This window comes from Danaus plexippus, unplaced genomic scaffold, assembly GCF_018135715.1.
Source record: "Danaus plexippus unplaced genomic scaffold, MEX_DaPlex mxdp_51, whole genome shotgun sequence".
Lineage (NCBI taxonomy): Eukaryota > Metazoa > Arthropoda > Insecta > Lepidoptera > Nymphalidae > Danaus > Danaus plexippus.
The window spans coordinates 110,091-132,979 of NW_026869871.1; the positions used below are offsets into that span (position 1 = coordinate 110,091).

The 22,889-nt window shown below is 36.8% G+C and overlaps 2 protein-coding genes across 2 annotated transcripts; one reads left to right on the forward strand and one right to left on the reverse strand.

Annotated features, from left to right (window-relative positions):
* Positions 1 to 17,598: 17,598 nt before the first annotated feature.
* Positions 17,599 to 19,184, reverse strand: LOC116767881 (uncharacterized). The gene is made up of 2 exons (XM_061529319.1): positions 18,843 to 19,184; positions 17,599 to 18,759 (listed from the first exon to the last, which is right to left on the reverse strand). The coding sequence occupies exon 2, from the start codon at positions 18,724 to 18,726 to the stop codon at positions 17,653 to 17,655; it is 1,074 nt and encodes a 357-aa protein (XP_061385303.1). The 5' UTR covers positions 18,727 to 18,759; positions 18,843 to 19,184; the 3' UTR covers positions 17,599 to 17,652.
* Positions 19,185 to 19,871: 687 nt separating this feature from the next.
* On the forward strand, positions 19,872 to 21,442 carry LOC133320722 (uncharacterized). Its single transcript, XM_061529320.1, has 2 exons — positions 19,872 to 20,209; positions 20,293 to 21,442. Exon 2 carries the CDS (start codon positions 20,326 to 20,328, stop codon positions 21,397 to 21,399), a length of 1,074 nt encoding a protein of 357 aa, XP_061385304.1. The 5' UTR covers positions 19,872 to 20,209; positions 20,293 to 20,325; the 3' UTR covers positions 21,400 to 21,442.
* Positions 21,443 to 22,889: the final 1,447 nt, after the last annotated feature.

The following is a 22,889-nucleotide window of genomic DNA, read 5'->3' on the forward strand; positions in this document are numbered from 1 at the left end:
TCCTTTATATATATGTTCACTTCCAGATTAATTATTTGTGGAATCAGAAAATACATATATGTCGAAGTACGGTCCAGGCCGTGGTTTTTAAAAAGAGTGACGCCAGCATAACTGACGTCATCAATGACTTTATTCTTAATTGTAGACCAACATTGTTGTGACTACACTTACACAGGTGGCTACGCAGGTGGTTATGCGGCTAACACCTGATTATTTCAACTACCCACAATTATTAGTTTTTTGAATAATAAGAACTACGCCGTTATATATGTTTTTTTTTTCAGTAAATTTTAGTCAAAATTGATTAAGTGTATATTTCGAAGTAGAGAGACGAAAGTGGCTGTACGAACTTAGTGCCTTATCATTTATAGAAAAAGAAATGCCCGCTTCGAAAGTAAATTTTTTTTTATTGGTCTCGTACCGCAACTCATAACATCGTACCAGGGAAACATAAATCTATGAAGGTGATGTTTCACTATGAATTGAGAGTGAAATTTGTGCTATATGAACATATTGGGACGGACGTGTGTTTTAAATATTTCATATCAATATATATTGATATTTATTTGTTTGTGTGTGTTCGTGTGTCATGGCCTAATTTACATTAATAAGAGCTTATTTATTTATTCATTTTTTCCCGTTATTCTTATGAATATAATTTTTTTCTTGTGATATATAAGTTTCTTTTGCGTGTTCCTGAAATCTTGCATTATGGAAGTGAATTTTGCTTTCATAAAATAATTTGCATTATTTTCAAGTTCGTAGAGCAGTGGACGATCGTCGTTCAGTATTGCATACAAAACATGATTCCTGAATTAATGTTCATCTGTAATACAAGGTTATAAGGTCAGGGTATATAAAACGATCAAGGTGATCTTTCTCCGCTTTAATCTCATGCTTATGTTTGCCCGTTGTTTAATTTTTTGGGTAATTTTAAGGGTTGCATTTTTTTTTAGCAAAATGATTTTTTTTAAAAACATAAAAAACAAAAGAAACTTTTAATAAGCTAACATAAGAAGCATATATATAATATGTATTTCATAACTTTATTACATGATTGTAGATTAGGGTAGGTTATTTAGACGATCGACCCCACAGAGGCACTCCTTTATCTTATACCTTGAAAGATTTCAAGTTTTGTAGAAAAAAAGGATAAGAGATCATAAATTATTAAAATTAATTTAGAGTCATCTCAGAGTCTCAGAATTCCAAAGCACCGAGAGAATTTTTTCAGCTTTGTCTAAAAAAGCCTGATTATAAATATAAATTATAAATACGTACACATTTACATACATATATACTTATATTTTAATTATACATAATATCTCTACAAAATATTGGAAGCGTAGTAGTACTCTTTTCCTTTAGTGACTTTACTAGTGCCCTTATTACTAAAATAAACGTGAGTACCTAATAATATCTTGCATTTACATTCATAGACGATTCACGACGAGCAATTTTTTTATATTCTCAAGGTATTTTTTTTTATTTTGTAAACCTTGATCATAAAGGAATTTTATACAAAAATGACCAATCGGACCATACTTTCTACAAAAAGAATTAATCCAGAAAAATTTCAATGTAATTTTCAAACTGTCTGTTTAATGCAGAGATGATTCTCAATAAAAATAATTAATCAATCTAGAAAAGAAAAGTCGATGGATCTCCTTCACAAAGCTGATTTTGATTTATTGATTGATTTCATAACACCGCCACAACTCACTAACTAACTCACTAACATCTTACCAGGAGAACATAAAACCAAGCCGATGATGTTTCACGGGAAGATAAAAGTGAAACTTTTCATTCATATGTATTTATTACACATTAAACTTATGTTTGTGGGTCGGTCATTATTATGTTTCTGTGAGCTTGTGCTGACTGGCTTTATCGATTTTTCATCCTATTGCTTTTAAAATGTAGTGATTCACAGCGATACGCTAGTCACAATCAGCTGACTCTCACTGCTATGGAATGTCTGCCTCCATCTGCCCCTAGAAGATTGAGGTCTAAAAAAAAAAAAACAAATATTTACAATTATCTCTACTTGTACTATGTATCAGTCTAACATCGTATTTGTCATAAAACTTAATAAATACTCCATTGCATAGTAATTTCATAAAAAAATAAATTCAAACAAGAAAATTCAAATTTTCGAGAAAAAGAAACAAAAAATTCAAAGAAAGTTTTCTGAACCATTGCCTCTCAATTTATGTTCTCCTGGTTGACAGTGTTATGAACAACGTGACTGTTACGTTCTGTTACCTAACTCGAAACATCTTACCAGGAGAACATAAAACTGTGTAGTTAGTTCTATAGTGTGCTTTTGCTACGAAATACTCGTGTCTTATGATTTCCTGGTTTCCCATCCGCTGAGATAAACGTGACTGACTGTGGCTTGTTTGTTTGTTTGTTTGTTTGTTTGTTTGTTTGCTTGCTTGTTTCGTTTGCACAACAAACTACGTGAAGTTTGTTACGTACGCGCTACATATTATAAAATAAATGAACATCGCCGGGGCAACATCGTTGTATGGATAAGATATCATATAACAAGTAACGCCGCTGACTCCGCGGAACGAACACCAAGCCGTGTGAACCAGAAGATTCCTGATACCAAACAAACTATGGAATGGGATTGCTATCCTAACATCGGGGCAATCATGTAGTCTTAGGTATAGGTTATAAGTTTTAATATGTAATTTTTATTATAATATACATATAAGTAAGTTTCGTAGTTTTCCTGGAACCTCCGGTTGCCACCTTATATAATTAGTTACTTCTTTATTTGGTGACTGGGGAGTTGGTTTAAAACGTTAAAAAAACCGTTTTGAAATTTTGTGAGTAACTTTATTTTATAAATTTAAACTACTTACTTTTTTTAAAATAATACTGTGGAATATTTGATTATTTTATAATAGAAGGCAAATTTCGTCTCAACTTCCATATTAAATAAATAATAAATAAAAGAGAAAATATTATCTCCTTGAAAATCATCTGCTCACAGGCATTGCATTTAAATGAGGGCTTGCGAAAAAAAAATGTCTCAAGTATCATGAAGAAAAGGAATTCCCGTATTCCCGTATAAATAACTCAAAAAAAGGGTGAATAATACCGAATGACAAACTCCAAAATTCTGTTTACCACGAGACTTCACATTGGCTCCTTTCTATAAATAAAATGATCGTTTTAAATCTTTAAAGACTTACTAAATAATTCTTTAAAAATTTTAAGGATATTTTCACTATAATATTGTTTAACAAAGTTTTCTAAGTAGATCTTAATCCAACAAATGACAACTAAAAGGATGTGCAGTCTTGTCAATTTGCAGCTATTATAAGTTTCGAATTACTTGTGGTATTAGAAATCGGTGGCGGGAATAGGGGTTGTTTTATTTCAACAAAATTATATTCATTTATACGTTGAAGCAATCGCATGAAAAGCTTCTTAAAAGCGATATCACATGGCATAAAGGGCAATTGTACCAAGCGTGGTGGTTTCAGTGTGGTCATAATTTTATATTTCTTCACAACTGGAAAAATACATATGTGAATATACTTATATATATGTTCTCTTTGTTTTTGTAGTATTCTCGTACCACTCTCGTAGCATTGTGCCTTAAGATTATGAATACCTAGAACTTCATTTTATGAAATAAAGTTTGTTTCTTCGTAGTTTTTTTTTTCTTATGAAACGAATAAAACAAATATATATTTTTAAAATTTTAAAAACTATAAATATACTTTTATATATAACAAAACATGTATATGAATGATAAATAATAAAAATAAATCAAAAGGGTTATACCTAGAAAAAGTGAATTGTTTGAAATATACATACACAGATTACTTTCAACTAAAGCAGAAAGAAGCTTGTTTCAATAGTTATTCTGTCTGGTGACTCTGAGTTCCCACTGAATTTACTATCGGAACATAAACAGAACAAGGATATTCTATTATTTCTTTTATTTCGGTTTAAGGAGTTTGACAATGTGTAAATTTTAATGATATGAAGTGTACATTGAAGTTGTACGAGTACATATTCTTATGAATTCTTAGATTTCGAAGCAACCTCGTATCAATTGATACCATAGTACTTTACCTTTATAAAACTACATGGTGCTCCTTACTAAAGGTAGTCTGTTAAAGTAATCGTAAAACAAGTCACGTTTCTACATCGCGGTATCAGTTAACACAGAATGTCTGGAGGTGTTTTAGTTCATATTGCACATAAATGTAATAAATAAATAATAATTAATATTATAATATATTGTAATACTAAATATTGTACTAAATTCCTAAATATTAAACAGTGTCAAAATACTAGCTATAGGTTGTATTCGCAAATTTTTGTAGATCTCCGAAATGGATCTGATAAACACGTCTTATTATGAACTAAACGTGAATATTGGCTTCGAGATTGCCATGACAGCGTCGTGACGCCACGAGAGCGACTTAATGCTTTTCCTAGTATAGACTCTATAGTTACTTTATTGAGTAATTGGCCCCATGTTGTAAAGAAAAAAAAAATAAATTCAAATAATTTAATCTAGTAAAATTTTGATATGGTTTTGAAAGCGTTTTTGGTTTCTGAAAGTCATTTCAAACAAGTTAATGATGTCAGTAGCAGAAAATTTTGTAATAAAATAATTTCAAAATAAAATCAACTATTTAATCATTTATATTTTGCATTGTATTTCGAGTCTTCAATCCAAATTCTTTCACTCAATTAATATTCACGGCTTAAAAACTACTCCTTCCAAATATAACTCAAAACTTGTCCGACGTTGATAAATTTGTTAATTTGTAATTTTTTTAATCATACATAAAGTATGAAAATATTTAACACCTAAATAAGATTCGGTTTTTTATCTTTATAAAACCACCTGTCTTTCTTTATCCATATTTACTTTTTGCTGGATGATGCACGTTCCTTTTAAAACAAGTTAAAATTTAAAAACAAAATGTGAAACGTAGTTTCAAGTCACGTTTATTTCGTAATATGAAGTACCAGGTGTTCATAAAGCCACAGAATACTACGATACAATTTGCTACGAGGATACTACCAAAATAAGAGAAGTGGAATAAATATACAAATATGCATTTCAAAGGGATATGTGATTAGATTTAACATTTTTCTAAACTATAATCTCTTAATTTATGTTCTTCTTTCTGGTAGACTATTACGTAACTCAAAACATCTTATCAGGAGAACATAAAACTGTGTAGTTCTTATAAATGCGCTTTTGCTACGAAATATGTGATGAAGACTTCTATTTCCCTGTTTCCCATCCAATGAGATAATCGCGACTGGCGTTATTCCTTCTTGTGGCAAACATGCATGCACGAACTAACGCGAAAATATATTTTAGTGTCGGCTATCATGAAGACAGGAATTCCCGTATTCAAAATTAAATCAAACCAAGATATCTAAAATCAGATTGCATAAAGGGCAATTGTGTCAAGCTTGGTGTCAGTTTGATCATCATTTTATGATTTTTTCCACTACTAAAGCTCTAAAAATACTTATATGTACATATGTTATACTTATCGTGTTTTCAAAGCTCTGTTTGTTTTGGTAGCATCCTCATAGCAGATCGTAGCATATTGCTTTAGCATATGCTGCTATTCATGAGAATACCTGGAACTTCATTTTATGAAATCCGTGTGACCTCTACAAGTTCTTCGTGATGTTTTTTTATACTTTAAGTAAGAACTTGTAGAGGTCACATATATTTCATAATATGAAGTACCAGGTATTCTCATGAATAAAGAAAGAAAAGAAAAAGAAGTTTTTACTCCAAAAATAAATCAACAAAAACCACTTTTACATAAAAAAAAATATGTATGATAAAAAGAAAAAGAAATAAAAAAATAAAATTAAAGTGAATTGATCAAAATATACACATAACTTTCAACTAAACAGAGAGAAGACTGTTAGGATTGTAATTAAGTTTGGAGCTTCTGTTCATTTTCAATTTAATATAGGAACATAAAAAACAAGAGAATATTTTATTGTTTCTATTTAATTTGTTTATATGGGGTTTGAAAATGTGTAATTGTTAACGTCGCGTATTTATTGCAACTTATTACGTATGCATGTGCATACCTATGTCTAATACACTGTTCTCAGTAAACTCGTCATAGATTGCACTTGACTATTATGAATTCCTGTCTCCTGTATGTGAAATACACGAGACTAATTTAGCCTAAAACATCGAGACAGACAAGTGAAGTTTCCTTACTGACTTACTGAAAGCTAATGTAAAAAAAATTTTTTTTTCAATCTTAAAAGTCTGCCTTACATACATATCTTGAAAACTAAGAGCAGTGGGTGGTCGTATCAGTATTGTATACAAATCAGAATACTTAAGTTTGTTCTCCTAGTATGCAACGCTATCAAAAACGTGAGCCCCTACTATGTATTTATACGTAACTGTAGTAAGGTCAATAAAGTTTTACTTTTCACAGCAATCTTGAAAAATATTGTACTACTCCTTCAGACTTATGAAGTCATGGTTCCCGTACTATGAAACAAACGTGACCAATCTTCGAAGTTCTGGTTGGTTCCTTTGCAACCATGATCAATTGATAGACGAGATGAAAATGAAATCATTCATATACATGTTTTCTAATCAGAAAATAAATAATAAAATATTTAATTAATTAATATAATATTAATTGATTTAGATTATAATTAATCAATGTTTTTCAAATACACGTATGTCGGAGTAGGGTCCAGGCCGTGGTTTTTAAAAAGTGTGACGCCAGCATAACTGACGTCATCAATGACTTTATTCTTGATTGTAGACCAACATTGTTGTGACTACACTTACACAAGTGGCTACGCAGGTGGTTATGCGGCTGACACCTGATAATTTCAACAACCCTCAATTATTAGTTTTTCAAATAATAAGAATTACACCGACATATGTTTTTTTTCAGTTAATTTTAGTCAAAATTGATTCGAACTGGAGGGACGAAACTAAGTGCCATTATCATTTATAGAAAAAGAAATGCCAGCTTCGAAAGTTAAATTTTTTGTACTGGTCTCGTAGCTCCAACGGAACTCATAACATCATTAAGTTTCATATATTTTTTTATTAAAATTATTAATAAATGCTAGATTTATTAATAATTTTATTCAATGCTTTCAATTTGCGTGTAACTTAATTATAACTGTAATTAACTGTATGATGATAACTTTAATAAACTCAGTTTAACGTATGAGAAGAAATGTGGGAAAAATTCCTCTAGCTAAGCTGTATTGGTTGCATAACACCAACTCATAACATCCTACTAGGAGAACATACAACCGCGTAGGTGATGTTTCACAAGGGGGTGGAAGTGAAACTATCTATCTATATTTAATATAGTCTACTTGTTTGTGTGATGGTTGTCTTTTATGTATGTGTAAGTTTGGTATGACTGGCTTGCTAGCTGGCTCTTTGATAATTACGAATATTGACATCGCACTATTATTTATTCTTACTTCAAAGTTAAATTCATAACGAGGGCAAAGTGGACAGAAAATTCAAAATATTTTAGTTTTTCCCTGAGTTATTCACTAAACACAAATTGTATTCAAAATTTTGAAGCTTCTATATAAACTAGAAGCGCCTTACAGTTTGGATGATGGGTCAGTCAGTGAATGAAAAAATTTAACAAAACTAAGAACTTTGTCTAGTTGTAATGCTTGAGCTACTTTTTTCTTGCTTACCAGAAATATAGGCGTCAAGTTTAATGCGAAATGTACTTATAGGTCGAAAATGGCCCGAAATAATTTGAGAAAAGTGTAACACGGCCATGCCGCTTTTTTATTTTTGCTTCACTTGGCGGTTCACTATCGTACCAACAGGTTAATTTTACATTTCATTTTTCAGACAATATCGACTTTTATCTATAGTAACAAAATAGTTTTAAATCCAATTACCACTTCAATAAGCAAATATATATGTACAAAATTTCTAATTAATTAATGTCGTTTAGGTATGCGTGTTCATATTGTATCATATCTCAAGTCTATCCTACGACGATCCCTATGTACACTACGGGGTTCTGAAACCTTCGCACAAATCGGTAGATTTAAAATTCTCTCTTTAGATAAACGAAATGTATGTAATATATGATTAATTACATACCCACATACATACCCACATGATCACACAGTTTTTAGTCATTGACACAGCCACATAGTCGGATAGTAATATTAATGAAGCACACAGATACATTTTCCATAACCATGACATTAGAAAATCATAAAGTCTTGGTCGTTGACACACTCTTACGCATCGGTGATATCTGCTGTTATTTTAATAAAACATAAGTGGATTATAATGGTTACTACGACAACCGGCATTAAACCTAATTTTATGACGGTGACGTGTTAATAGAATGAAGATCCAAATCTACCGTACAATCGGATATGATATTAATCGGTAATTTAATGGACCGAATGTTTCGTTGTGAATTCGCAATGCGAATGTAAGACACTCCGTCTCTGCTTAATGCATCGGTGCCTATAACTACCGGAGTATTCAAAAACGTACTCGGTACTTATATTATTTGGTATTTCCGCGCCACCAAAACCACGCAACAGTGGAATGCACGCATGTAGTTTGCATGAAAAATGCTTAGCTAAATCAGAGCTAATTAACGAGATGTATGAACCGGTATCCATTGATACATCTGTCGGGATGCCACCTAGTACCGCCGTAATTACGTCACGATTATTAATGTCAGTTACGACTTCTCGACAAAAATTTACGTTACCCGAGTTCGATCGTCCTTAAGCAAAACAGTTCGATTCACTATGACCGACTTTCTTACAGAAGTTACAAGCTTCGGATTTAAATTGAAACGAATTAGTCCTTGAGGATTGAGGCAGAGGCAAGTTTCGTGGCTTAGTTTTATTAATGTCAGGTTTAGGCCGTTTATTACTGCATAATGCACTCATGTGTCCCCATTTATTATACTCACAGCATTAAATATTTATTTATTTATATACCAACAGAAGAAATAGTATCATAATTAATTATAAAAGATATGTGATGCACAAAGAATAACTTATCTCTTAAAAGAGACCTCTACGAGAAACCCTTTTCATAAAGGAAACTATATAAAGAAGCGTGGTTGCGCTTCTAGTTTATATAGAAGCTTCAAAATTTTGAATACAAGTTGTGTTTAGTGAATAACTCAGGGAAAAACTAAAATATTTTGAATTTTCTGTCCACTTTGCCCTCGTTATGAATTTAACTTTGAAGTAAGAATAAATAATAGTGCGATGTCAATATTCGTAATTATCAAAGAGCCAGCTAGCAAGCCAGTCATACCAAACTTACACATACATAAAAGACAACCATCACACAAACAAGTAGACTATATTAAATATAGATAGATAGTTTCACTTCCACCCCCTTGTGAAACATCACCTACGCGGTTGTATGTTCTCCTAGTAGGATGTTATGAGTTGGTGTTATGCAACCAATACAGCTTAGCTAGAGGAATTTTTCCCACATTTCTTCTCATACGTTAAACTGAGTTTATTAAAGTTATCATCATACAGTTAATTACAGTTATAATTAAGTTACACGCAAATTGAAAGCATTGAATAAAATTATTAATAAATCTAGCATTTATTAATAATTTTAATAAAAAAATATATGGAACTTAAAATTATACAAACCAACTAGAGCTTGAGATTAATGGGGAGAAAGATCACCTTAGTGATAATTAATAATAATAGTTAATAGTTTTATAATAATAATTAAAATTTTTATATACCCTGACTTTATAACCTTGTATTACAGATGAACATTAATTGAGGAATCATGTTTTGTATGCAATACTGAACGATGATCGTCCACTGCTCTACGAACTTGAAAATAATACAAATTATTTTATGAATTCAATTCACTTCCATAAAACGAGATTTCAGGAACACGCAAAAGAAACTTATATATGATAGGATCAAAAATATCTTCATAAGAATAACAGGAAAAAATTAATAAATAAATAAGCTCTAATAAATGTAAATTGGGCTATGACACACGAACACAGACAAACAAATAAATATCAATAAATATCAATATATATTCAATATATGAAATATTTAAAACACACGTCTGTCCCAATATGTTCATATAGCATAAATTTCACTCTCAATTCATAGTGATACATCACCTTCATAGATTTATGTTTCCCTGGTAGGATGTTATGAGTTCCGTTGGAGCTACGAGACCAGTACAAAAAATTTAACTTTCGAAGCTGGCATTTCTTTTTCTATAAATGATAATGGCACTTAGTTTCGTCCCTCCACTTCGAATCAATTTTGACTAAAATTAACTGAAAAAAAACATATGTCGGTGTAATTCTTATTATTTGAAAAACTAATAATTGAGGGTAGTTGAAATTATCAGGTGTCAGCCGCATAACCACCTGCGTAGCCACTTGTGTAAGTGTAGTCACAACAATGTTGGTCTACAATCAAGAATAAAGTCATTGATGACGTCAGTTATGCTGGCGTCACACTTTTTAAAAACCACGGCCTGGACCCTTTTTTATTTGTTTTTTACGCTGAGTAAATGCTCTTCCGCATCCCTCGGCCAGTTGGGGAAACCAACCGCGGGTATGTGGGTCTCGCTGCTCCCGAAAGATGGTAAATGGAAGCAGCCCCTACCCACTAAAAACTCAGCGATACTCCCTCTTCACCGCCATTGGAGGAGCCACGGGAACTGTTTATATGACTTCCGTGACTCCGCCGACAGTCTACCTGCCGTGTGGGTCTAGCAGGACCGACTCTGCAAGAGTGTTTTTCACCCTTCTATTTCTTCTTCTTTACGGCACGCATGGAGTATGATGCGTACCTTAATCAGCTCGGGGACCCAGTGCAATGGGCGACGGCGTCCCCACGCCGCCACCCTGAGTTCCCAGGCTAAGGCAGGACGTTCCGATCATGGTCGATCTGGCGTCTCGTTTGTCTTGGCCTGCGTCTGCGTCGGGGGTCGAGCGTCTCCTGCTCCCTTCTGCGCTCAGCCTCCTCCTTGGCGGAGATCACTCTATGAGCGAAGGTCTCCACCGCTTGCCACTTCCTTTCCCCGTCCAACAATGCGTGAAGCAATGTTGGAAGGGAGATGTCATATCCGGGTATTTGTCTTATATACGAACGTTCAATGTCCCATGCGGGACATGTCAAAATCGTGTGTTCGGCCGTGTCACACACTTCAGTACAGTGGTGACAGGCCGTTGTCTCTTCCCGTTGTACCACCTCACACAGGTACTTACCGAAGCAGCCATGCCCGGTCAGCATCTGTGTGAGATGGAATGATAAAGCGCCAGTTTTTCTATTGGCCCAGTCCTTCAGGACGGGACGTATGGCCGTCATCAGATTGGAGCTGGTATTTTGCTCCCCGAGTCTCCGTTTCCAGGCTTCGAGCGCCCGCTCCCTCGCACTCTTTCGCCACCCCCGGATGATGTTGGGTGGTGGGTTGCGTCCTTCCTCTTCTCTTTGGGATTGACAGCGCCAGAACACTTCGGCCAATGACTCGGCCTCTATGTCCCAAGGCAGGCTGCCCGCCAATGCGCATGCTGCATCCCTGGAACTGGTACGGTAACCGCGCACGACTCTGATAGCAAGGATTCTCTGCGTCCTCCCGAGCATTGTGCTGTTTTCGGACTGCAGATTCGCTGCCCAGATCGGTGCACCGTACATTACCATAGATTGTACCACTCCCAGATAGAGACGTCGGCACCCGAGGCTCGGACCCCGAAGATTAGGGAGGAGCCCCGCCAACGCTCCCGCAGCTTTCGTGGCCTTCTCGGACAGCCTCTTGAAATGGTCCTTGAAGGACCATTTGCTGTCAAGGACGAGACCTAGGTAGGTCATAGATGGCCTGACCTCTATACTCGTGCCACCGACCACGATGCGTGTCCCTGGTGGCGGCGAGTTCCTCGGTGTTGTAATATTAAAATCAATCAGTAACCACGCTCTGCTACCATATACACTCTCTTGTCTCTGGTGTAACTCTCAATAAAACACGTTTGCTAGAATTCTAATCTTTTAATTAATTTATCAGGTTATGGGCCCAGACCCACGTAATAGTTCTAAATTAATTACTATAAAGTGATATCAGTGAAAGTAATAATCAGAACTTATAACAATAAAAGATTTGGTCTGTGATAGTAAAGTATAACCTAAAACCGGCAACGTGCTTGTCGTTCAAAGCATCTTCATCAGCAAAAATGTCTTCAAATACGATGACTCTGATTGAAAAGCTGTCAGGAAGAGATAATTATCCCACCTGGAAATTCTCTGTGCAAACTTACCTTGAACACGAGGAGTTGTGGGATTGCGTCGAGTCTTCGAATGAAGTTGATGTTAAAAAGGACACCAAAGCCAAATCCAAGATAATTTTATTGGTTGATCCTATCAACTATATACATATTCAACAAGCTAAAACGGCAAAGGAGGTGTGGGATAACCTGGCAAAAGCTTTCGATGACAAAGGACTGACCAGGCGAGTCGGATTATTGAGAGACCTGATCACAACGACACTAGACGGATGCCAGAACATCGAGGACTATGTTAACAGAATTATGTCAACTGCCCACAAGTTAAGAAACATAGGTTTCATTGTAAACGATGAATGGTTGGGTACTTTACTTTTGGCAGGATTGCCGGATGTTTATCAACCAATGATAATGGGCTTAGAAAGTTCTGGTTTGGCAATTACAGCTGACTTAGTAAAAACCAAGCTCCTTCAAAACATTAGAAAGTCAGATAATGCTGCGCTGTATGTTAACAGAAGTAAAATTAACTCGCAGAATGCCAAACAAACTTCAGACAAATCAAGTAAAGCAAATAAAGGTCCAAGGTGTTTTATCTGCAACAAGTATGGGCATGTAAGCAAGTACTGTAGAAGCAAGAAAAAGGAAAAAAAGTCAAATGAGAACTCCGGCTATGTGGCAGTATTTTCAGCATCAATGAGTAATGACAATGGCTGGTATGTAGACTCGGGAGCATCAATGCATCTCACAATGCACCGTGACTGGCTCTATGATGAAATACCACCTCTGGTTGATACTATTAAAGTGGCTGATGACAAGAAACTCACTGTGAAAGCATGTGGTAAAGTGAAACTAAATGTTGCTGACCAAAGTGGCAAATCTGAAGTGATTGAAGTAAACAATGTTCTTTATGTTCCTGAGTTGGCCACCAACCTACTTTCAGTAAGTCAAATAATAAAGAATGGTTGTCATGTACAATTTGACAAAGAAGGTTGCAGAATATTTAATAAAATGAATAAACAAGTGGCAGAAGCAAAACTGACAAATAATATGTACCGGCTCAAAACACATCAAGTTTCAGCATACATATCTACAGTTAAAAGTAGTGACGCTTACTTATGGCATCAAAGGATGGCACATTTAAACTTTGAAGACCTAAATAAATTATCAGAAAGTACAGGGGTAAAAATTGAAAACAAAGACAAAGTTGTATGTATTTCATGTTTGGAGGGAAAGCAGTCAAGAAATCCATTTCCTCAGAAGGTTGCAGAGCAAAAGGCTTATTAGAACTCATACACTCGGATGTCTGTGGCCCCATGGAGGTTCAGTCACTGGGAGGAACACATTACTTTGTTACCTTCATCGACGACTATTCCAGGAAAGTATTTGTTTATTTAATAAAGAATAAGTCAGATGTTTTTGATAAATTTAAAGAATTCAAAGCCATAGTTGAAAATCAACTTAATTTATCAATAAAGACCCTTCGCACAGATAATGGGAGAGAATATTTAAGTAATGAGTTTAAATCCTTTCTAATAAATAATGGAATTACTCATCCAACATCTACACCTTACACACCAGAACAAAATGGGTTAGCTGAAAGCATGAATCGCACCTTACTAGAACGAGCACGGTGTATGTTATTAAATGCTAAATTACAAAAGCAGTTTTGAGCAGAAGCAGTGTCCACAGCAGCATACATTACAAACCGCTGCCCGACTAGAGCACTGGGGTTCCGATCACCTGAAGAAATCTGGACAGGCAAAAAGCCTGATATCACCCATTTGAAGATCTTTAGATGTGAAGCAATGGTTCATAAACCTAAAGAGAAAGTCAAGAAATTCGACTCAAAGGCAACTAAAATGGTATTCATTGGATACAGTGAACAGACCAAAGGTTATAGGCTTTATGACTCTAAAATAAGGAAGGTGTTTATAAGTAGAGATGTTGTATTCTTGGAAAATACAGTGATGAGACATTATGCTAATCTACCTCTCTCAGAATTCACTTCAGAACCTGATACACATAAAGCTGAAAACCATAATAGTGAATTAACATTAGAAACATCAGAACAAAGTGCAACAAGTGATGAGTCATATCACTCAGATGAAGGATCTTTGTATGAACCTGAAGAAACAATAGATTTGCAAGACATATATTCAAATGTGACAACCAGATCAAAAAATAGAAGAAATATAGAAGGTAATACCTACTTATGCTCTGATGGCTTTTCAGATCAGCAAGATGTCCCACAAACATACAGTGAAGCAATATCTACAGACAATGAAAGTGCAGGAAAGTGGAAACAATCAATTAGTGAAGAGTTGTTGGCACATAGAGAAAACAAGACTTGGGAGCTGGTGGATAAACCACAAGGAACAAAAGTAATTGGCTGTAAATGGGTTTTTCGTATTAAAAACCTGCCATCTGGTCCACTATACAAGTCAAGATTATGTGCTAAAGGGTGTGCTCAAACGAAAGGTTTAGATTACACAGAAACTTTCTCACCCACAGTAAGATATGATTCTATTAGGGTTTTACTTTCAGAAGCTGCTCAACATAATCTAGAGATGGTTCAATTTGATGTTAAAACCGCATTTTTATATGGAAACATACAAGAGGACATATATATGACACCACCAGAAGGTTTGAAAGCACTACCAAACCAGTAGATCCTCACACCATACTAGAAAACAGCTCAGCTGCTCCAGATAAGAATATACAGTACAGGGAAGCTGTTGGCTCCTTGATGCACCTAGCTATAGTAAGCAGGCCTGATATTATGCATGGAGTCAGTCTGGTGAGTAGATATCTCAATTGTTATGATCACACACACTGGAATGTAGTGAAGAAAATTATGAAGTATCTAAAGGAAACACAAAACTATGGTCTGTGTTATCAATCATCTAGTAGTAATACACTACAAGCATATAGTGACGCCGATTATGCTAAAGATACAGGCACACGACGGTCTTTGACCGGATATGTTTTTATAAAGAATGGAGCTGCTGTAACATGGGCAACTCAACGTCAACAAAGTGTTGCTCTATCCACTACGGAGGCAGAATTTATGGCAGCATGTGCTGCTACAAAAGAGGCTCTGTGGTTGAAAAGACTATTAACTGATATTAATTCAGTTAATCAAGATACAATGATATTACATATTGACAATCAAAGTGCAATTTGTTTAATTAAAAATGTAGACTATCACAAACGCTGTAAACATATAGATGTTAAATATAATTTCATCAAAGAAAAGTTTGCTGAAAAACAAATTGATTTAAAGTATATATGTACTAAAGAGCAATATGCTGATATATTCACAAAAGCTTTACCTAGAGATCAATTTCAGTATCTAAGAAGGAAGATTGGATTGATAAAACTTTAATTAAAAAAAAAAAAAAAATTAACAGTTAGTAAAGTTATTGTTTGGTAAGAGTTAGTAACTAAGTTTAAATAATTAGAGAAAGCATATTGTTGTGATTGATTTTAAGTTAAGTTATATTGTGTAATAAGACATATTGTGTAATTAGAGATGTTTTGTGCCTATTATTGAATTGTTGTATTTCTTATTTTAAAAGAAGGGCTGTAATTTGGTAAGAGTGTTGTAATATTAAAATCATACCCTTCTTTACCGATTGGCACAACATTTTTGTGACACACATCACTACTGCGACATATACACTCTCTTGTCTCTGGTGTAACTCTCAATAAAACACGTTTGCTAGAATTCTAATCTTTTAATTAATTTATCACTCGGTCTGTGAAAGATGATGGCCTCTGACTTATTCAGGGCAACTGTCAATCCTAAGGCGCGTATTCGTTGCACGATCTGTGCAACCACAGCTGTGGCTCGTAGCACTGCCTCCCTGTGTGATTGCCCTCGCGCGATGGCTAGAGTGTCGTCGGCGTAGCAGATCGCGTCTGTTCCATGTATGAAGGCACCACGGAGCACCCAGTCGTACCCAATATCCCACAAGAGTGGCCCTAGAGCCGACCCCTGTGGAACGCCGCACACGACCTCGTGCTCCTCCCATCCATCCTGCGTCGGGAACTGCACCGAGCGGGCAGAGAGGTAGTCGTTTATGACCCTCCGTAGATATTTGGGTACTCCGTGGTACCGGAGTCCTTCTTTGATTGTAGCCCAGGGCAGGGAGTTGAACGCGTTAGATATGTCTAGCGATACCGCCAGAACTACTCCGCCCTGAGCTAAGGTCTCCTCTATAACATCGCGCAGGTGCGCTATTGCCCCAATCGTTGACCGTCCCTCACGGAAGCCGTACTGCTTGGGGCTTAAACTCGGCCCCACGATGTTCATATGTCCCGTAACACGCGCCACTATGACCCTTTCCATCATCTTACAGATCTCATCGAGAAGAACGATGGGTCTGTAAGCTGACGGTTGGTCTGCTGGTCGCCCATTCTTCTGAAGGAGGACGAGCTTCCCGGTCTTCCACCTGCGGGGTACTCTGCCATGGACCAGACAACTAGTCAAAATGGAGACTACCCGTGGCTCTAGATGTTGTATCGCTTACATCCAAGCCCTTCTTGGCACACCGTCAAGGCCTGGGGCCGTGTTTTTAGAGCCCATCTTCACCACCGCCGCATGCAACTCTTCCGAGGTAACTGAAGGGATCTCCTCTTCCTCCTCCTGCGAGTCTTCCCTTGGGGGGGCCATTGTTGGGGGAGACCAGTCGGCCCTGTCTGGGAATAGTGTCGTCACGACTGTTCGGCGCAAAATGGGGTCGATATTCTGGGTCAGAGGTGGAGCAGCGGGACGAAACTGTTGCCTCAGCCACTTGTATGGCCTGCCCCATGGATCCCGCTCGAGTGTATTGAGCCACTCCTGCCAGGCTTCAGCTTTCGATTGCCGGATGGTGTCTCGTAGGGCAAGGCGTGCTGTGCGGTAGGCCGGTAAATGGGGTTCTCTTCCTCCTGGCTTCTGAGCCGTCTCCTTCGGTACCTTGTGTAGCGTCGGCGGACAGCCACACATTCTTTCCGCAGCCTCTGTATTTCTGGGCGCCACCAGTAGGTCTTTCGCGGAAACTTGAGTGTGCTGACACGGGGCATCGAGGCATCACATATGTTGTGCATTGCCTCGTTCAGCCAGTCAGCACACTCATCGACATCGCCTGCAGTTAATGGCGCCCATGAAGCAACGATTGCCGCCTCCTGCAGTAATCCTTTGTCTAATGAGATCTAAGATTTTCGCGAGTATTCATTTAAATGAAACTAGTGTTATTCGGATTTACTACGCGGATTTTATTATTTAAAAACTACATAATCCCGACGTTTCGGTTACTTTGCAGCAACCGTGATCACGGGCAGACGAGGTGTGAATGTCTGTCAGTTGGTCCTTGTTATTTATCATCTACCGCCATCGATTTCTTAATTTTCTGGCGTACCGCTCTGGATGCCGGCAGAATGCGCTCACGGTGTCTTGAGGTCCTGCGGTGTGGTTACGGACATGGGATTTTATATTTTTAAGAACGGGGTCCCAGGTGTTTGAAAGATTCCAGCCATCTTCTCTATTGAAATTGGGATGTTTTTTAATTTCAATAGCCTCGCGAATTAATCTCGGTATATACTTGTCTTCCCGAGCGAGGATTTGAGGTTTATCAAACCGAATGTAGTGGCCTGGTTTGTCCATTGTGTGTTCACACACTGCTGACTTCGACGCGCGCCTGTTTTTGATGTCTGAGATGTGTTCTTTAACCCTAGTACCGATGCTCCTCTTCGTCTGTCCAATGTATGACAAGCCACAGTCACAATCGAGTTTGTATACACCCGCTTGTTGCAAAGGAATGTTACTCTTGATTGGTCTCAAGAATTGGCTCACTTTCTTATGTGGTTTGTAAATAGTTTTAATGGAAACCTTCTTCAAGATGTTGCCTATTCTGTCAGTAACTCCCTTCACATATGGTAGTATCGCAGGTTGTCGTTCAACTGTGGGTGGCTTCAGGTGCTTCTTGCGATGCTGGCGAGGCACGGGCAGGTTGTTGATAGTGAGAGCATGTTTTACATGCTGCAGCTCGGCCTCTAGGTGGTCAGCATCACAAAGATGTTGGGCTCTCTGTAACAAAGATTTGCCAACGGTAGCTAACTGGATAGGGTGGTGGTGTGAGTAACCATTGAGGTACCTGTCCGTATGTGTGGGTTTCCTATAAACAGTATGTCCCAAAGTATTGTCAGGATTCCTAACAACAAGTATATCAAGGAAAGCTAAAGAATTATTTGCCTCCAATTCTATAGTACACTGAATCTTACTATTGATAGAATTGAGATGGTTCAGAAAAGCAGATGTTTTATTTTTATTTAATATTGTGAAGGTGTCATCTACATACCGTTTATAAATTAAAGGTCTTATAGGAGGAGAGCAAAGGGCTCGCACCTCGAAGTCCTCCATGAATATGTCAGCGACAACGGGGGAAACCGGTGAACCCATTGCAACTCCATCTACTTGTATGTAGAATTCATCCTTCCACATGAGGTAGCCAGATGTTAGGCAATGCTTTAATAGCTCTGCATATTCTATAGGCATATTTTTATCCTTTAACTTACCTCTTACAATCTCAATGCAGTCAAGAACAGGTATACTAGTGAATAATGACTGTACATCGAAACTGACCATACTGTCATTGTCGCTCAATTTTAGGTGTTTTAAATCTTTGACAAACTGGTAGGAATCCTTAACAAATGACTTTGTGTGGCCCCGGAGAGGTGATAATATTTTTGAAAGAAATTTAGCCAGTTTATAAGTGGGTGAGTCAATCTGGCTTACTATTGGGCGTAATGGAACATCTTGTTTATGGATTTTAGGTAACCCATACAATTTTGGAGGTTTTGCACACGATGGTACGAGTGATTTGATATCTAGATTGAGTTTTGAACTGTATTTATTTATTTATTAGAAATTTTGTTTCTGTTAAAACTTTAGTTGTCGGGTCTTTGTTAACTTTTTTATAAATAGAGTTATCCGAAAGAATTTCGATTATTTTATTATCATAATCACTCGTATCCATTATTACGGTCGCGTTCCCTTTATCTGCACGGAGGACAGTCAGGTCTTCATTGTTGCGAAGTTGTTTGAGTGCAACCGATTCTTGACGAGAGCTAGTAAATCCGAATAACACTAGTTTCATTTAAATGAATACTCGCGAAAATCTTAGATCTCATTATGTGAACCAGTACGGACTGGAAATCGCAAACAGAATACGCCGGTTGGAGTACCTCAAGACGAAGGTACCGTTCGAAGACATTATCTGTAACGTTGAGGAATGTCTTCATAAAAATCATGTCACGAAAGAAGAGTCTGAAGCAATCCGGCAGGATGTTTCGTATGTTCTGCGCCGGAGCAAATTGCCTCGACAAAATATCTCTCGTCAAGAATCGGTTGCACTCAAACAACTTCGCAACAATGAAGACCTGACTGTCCTCCGTGCAGATAAAGGGAACGCGACCGTAATAATGGATACGAGTGATTATGATAATAAAATAATCGAAATTCTTTCGGATAACTCTATTTATAAAAAAGTTAACAAAGACCCGACAACTAAAGTTTTAACAGAAACAAAATTTCTAATAAATAAATAAATACAGTTCAAAACTCAATCTAGATATCAAATCACTCGTACCATCGTGTGCAAAACCTCCAAAATTGTATGGGTTACCTAAAATCCATAAACAAGATGTTCCATTACGCCCAATAGTAAGCCAGATTGACTCACCCACTTATAAACTGGCTAAATTTCTTTCAAAAATATTATCACCTCTCCGGGGCCACACAAAGTCATTTGTTAAGGATTCCTACCAGTTTGTCAAAGATTTAAAACACCTAAAATTGAGCGACAATGACAGTATGGTCAGTTTCGATGTACAGTCATTATTCACTAGTATACCTGTTCTTGACTGCATTGAGATTGTAAGAGGTAAGTTAAAGGATAAAAATATGCCTATAGAATATGCAGAGCTATTAAAGCATTGCCTAACATCTGGCTACCTCATGTGGAAGGATGAATTCTACATACAAGTAGATGGAGTTGCAATGGGTTCACCGGTTTCCCCCGTTGTCGCTGACATATTCATGGAGGACTTCGAGGTGCGAGCCCTTTGCTCTCCTCCTATAAGACCTTTAATTTATAAACGGTATGTAGATGACACCTTCACAATATTAAATAAAAATAAAACATCTGCTTTTCTGAACCATCTCAATTCTATCAATAGTAAGATTCAGTGTACTATAGAATTGGAGGCAAATAATTCTTTAGCTTTCCTTGATATACTTGTTGTTAGGAATCCTGACAATACTTTGGGACATACTGTTTATAGGAAACCCACACATACGGACAGGTACCTCAATGGTTACTCACACCACCACCCTATCCAGTTAGCTACCGTTGGCAAATCTTTGTTACAGAGAGCCCAACATCTTTGTGATGCTGACCACCTAGAGGCCGAGCTGCAGCATGTAAAACATGCTCTCACTATCAACAACCTGCCCGTGCCTCGCCAGCATCGCAAGAAGCACCTGAAGCCACCCACAGTTGAACGACAACCTGCGATACTACCATATGTGAAGGGAGTTACTGACAGAATAGGCAACATCTTGAAGAAGGTTTCCATTAAAACTATTTACAAACCACATAAGAAAGTGAGCCAATTCTTGAGACCAATCAAGAGTAACATTCCTTTGCAACAAGCGGGTGTATACAAACTCGATTGTGACTGTGGCTTGTCATACATTGGACAGACGAAGAGGAGCATCGGTACTAGGGTTAAAGAACACATCTCAGACATCAAAAACAGGCGCGCGTCGAAGTCAGCAGTGTGTGAACACACAATGGACAAACCAGGCCACTACATTCGGTTTGATAAACCTCAAATCCTCGCTCGGGAAGACAAGTATATACCGAGATTAATTCGCGAGGCTATTGAAATTAAAAAACATCCCAATTTCAATAGAGAAGATGGCTGGAATCTTTCAAACACCTGGGACCCCGTTCTTAAAAATATAAAATCCCATGTCCGTAACCACACCGCAGGACCTCAAGACACCGTGAGCGCATTCTGCCGGCATCCAGAGCGGTACGCCAGAAAATTAAGAAATCGATGGCGGTAGATGATAAATAACAAGGACCAACTGACAGACATTCACACCTCGTCTGCCCGTGATCACGGTTGCTGCAAAGTAACCGAAACGTCGGGATTATGTAGTTTTTAAATAATAAAATCCACGTAGTAAATCCGAATAACACTAGTTTCATTTAAATCCTTTGTCTAACCCTTTTAGAGACCATTTTGGGCCAACACGCGGTGTTATTGTGCGGCCCAGATCAGACGCAGAAGTAGATACGTCGAAACGTATGTATCTGTGGTCTGAAAAGGTTTCGACACCCTCCGCCACTTGCCAGTCCGTAATGCGCCGCGCAAGACTCGCACTGGCGAGAGTTAGGTCTATGATAGACTCTCCGTGCTGGCGAACGCAGGTGCTGACAGCACCTCGATTGGCGGCCTGGACCCTACTCCGACATACGTGTATTTGAAAAACATTGATTAATTATAATCTAAATCAATTAATATTATATTAATTAATTAAATATTTTATTATTTATTTTCTGATTAGAAAACATGTATATGAATGATTTCATTTTCATCTCGTCTATCAATTGATCATGGTTGCAAAGGAACCAACCAGAACTTCGAAGATTGGTCACGTTTGTTTCATAGTACGGGAACCATGACTTCATAAGTCTGAAGGAGTAGTACAATATTTTTCAAGATTGCTGTGAAAAGTAAAACTTTATTGACCTTACTACAGTTACGTATAAATACATAGTAGGGGCTCACGTTTTTGATAGCGTTGCATACTAGGAGAACAAACTTAAGTATTCTGATTTGTATACAATACTGATACGACCACCCACTGCTCTTAGTTTTCAAGATATGTATGTAAGGCAGACTTTTAAGATTGAAAAAAAAAATTTTTTTTACATTAGCTTTCAGTAAGTCAGTAAGGAAACTTCACTTGTCTGTCTCGATGTTTTAGGCTAAATTAGTCTCGTGTATTTCACATACAGGAGACAGGAATTCATAATAGTCAAGTGCAATCTATGACGAGTTTACTGAGAACAGTGTATTAGACATAGGTATGCACATGCATACGTAATAAGTTGCAATAAATACGCGACGTTAACAATTACACATTTTCAAACCCCATATAAACAAATAAAATAGAAACAATAAAATATTCTCTTGTTTATTTATTTATTTATTTATTTATTTAAATAGGAAGCCAACGTTGTATACAATTTTAGTTCTTAGTCTTAATTAACACTAAATTATTTAATTTGTTACATGCATTAATTGTACACCCCACTTATAGGCTAACTCGACATTCGCATGTACATGATATGTAATAAAATAACATTCTTTGCCTGTTCACTCTCAAACAAATAATAATAATAATAATAATCTAATAATAATCTTAAACTATAGCAAATGTAAAACATTTAAAAATAATAACTGATAAAAAATGAGGTACAAATAAAGTAAAACAATTACAAGCACTGACTTAAGGAAAAAGTAACGAGAACCAAAAAAAGAAAAAGT

Coding starts and splice junctions, on each gene's coding strand:
- LOC116767881 (XM_061529319.1), bottom strand. CDS start 18,726: ATGGGTTCACCGGTTTCCCCCGTTGTCGCTGACATATTCATGGAGGAC.
- LOC133320722 (XM_061529320.1), top strand. CDS start 20,326: ATGGGTTCACCGGTTTCCCCCGTTGTCGCTGACATATTCATGGAGGAC.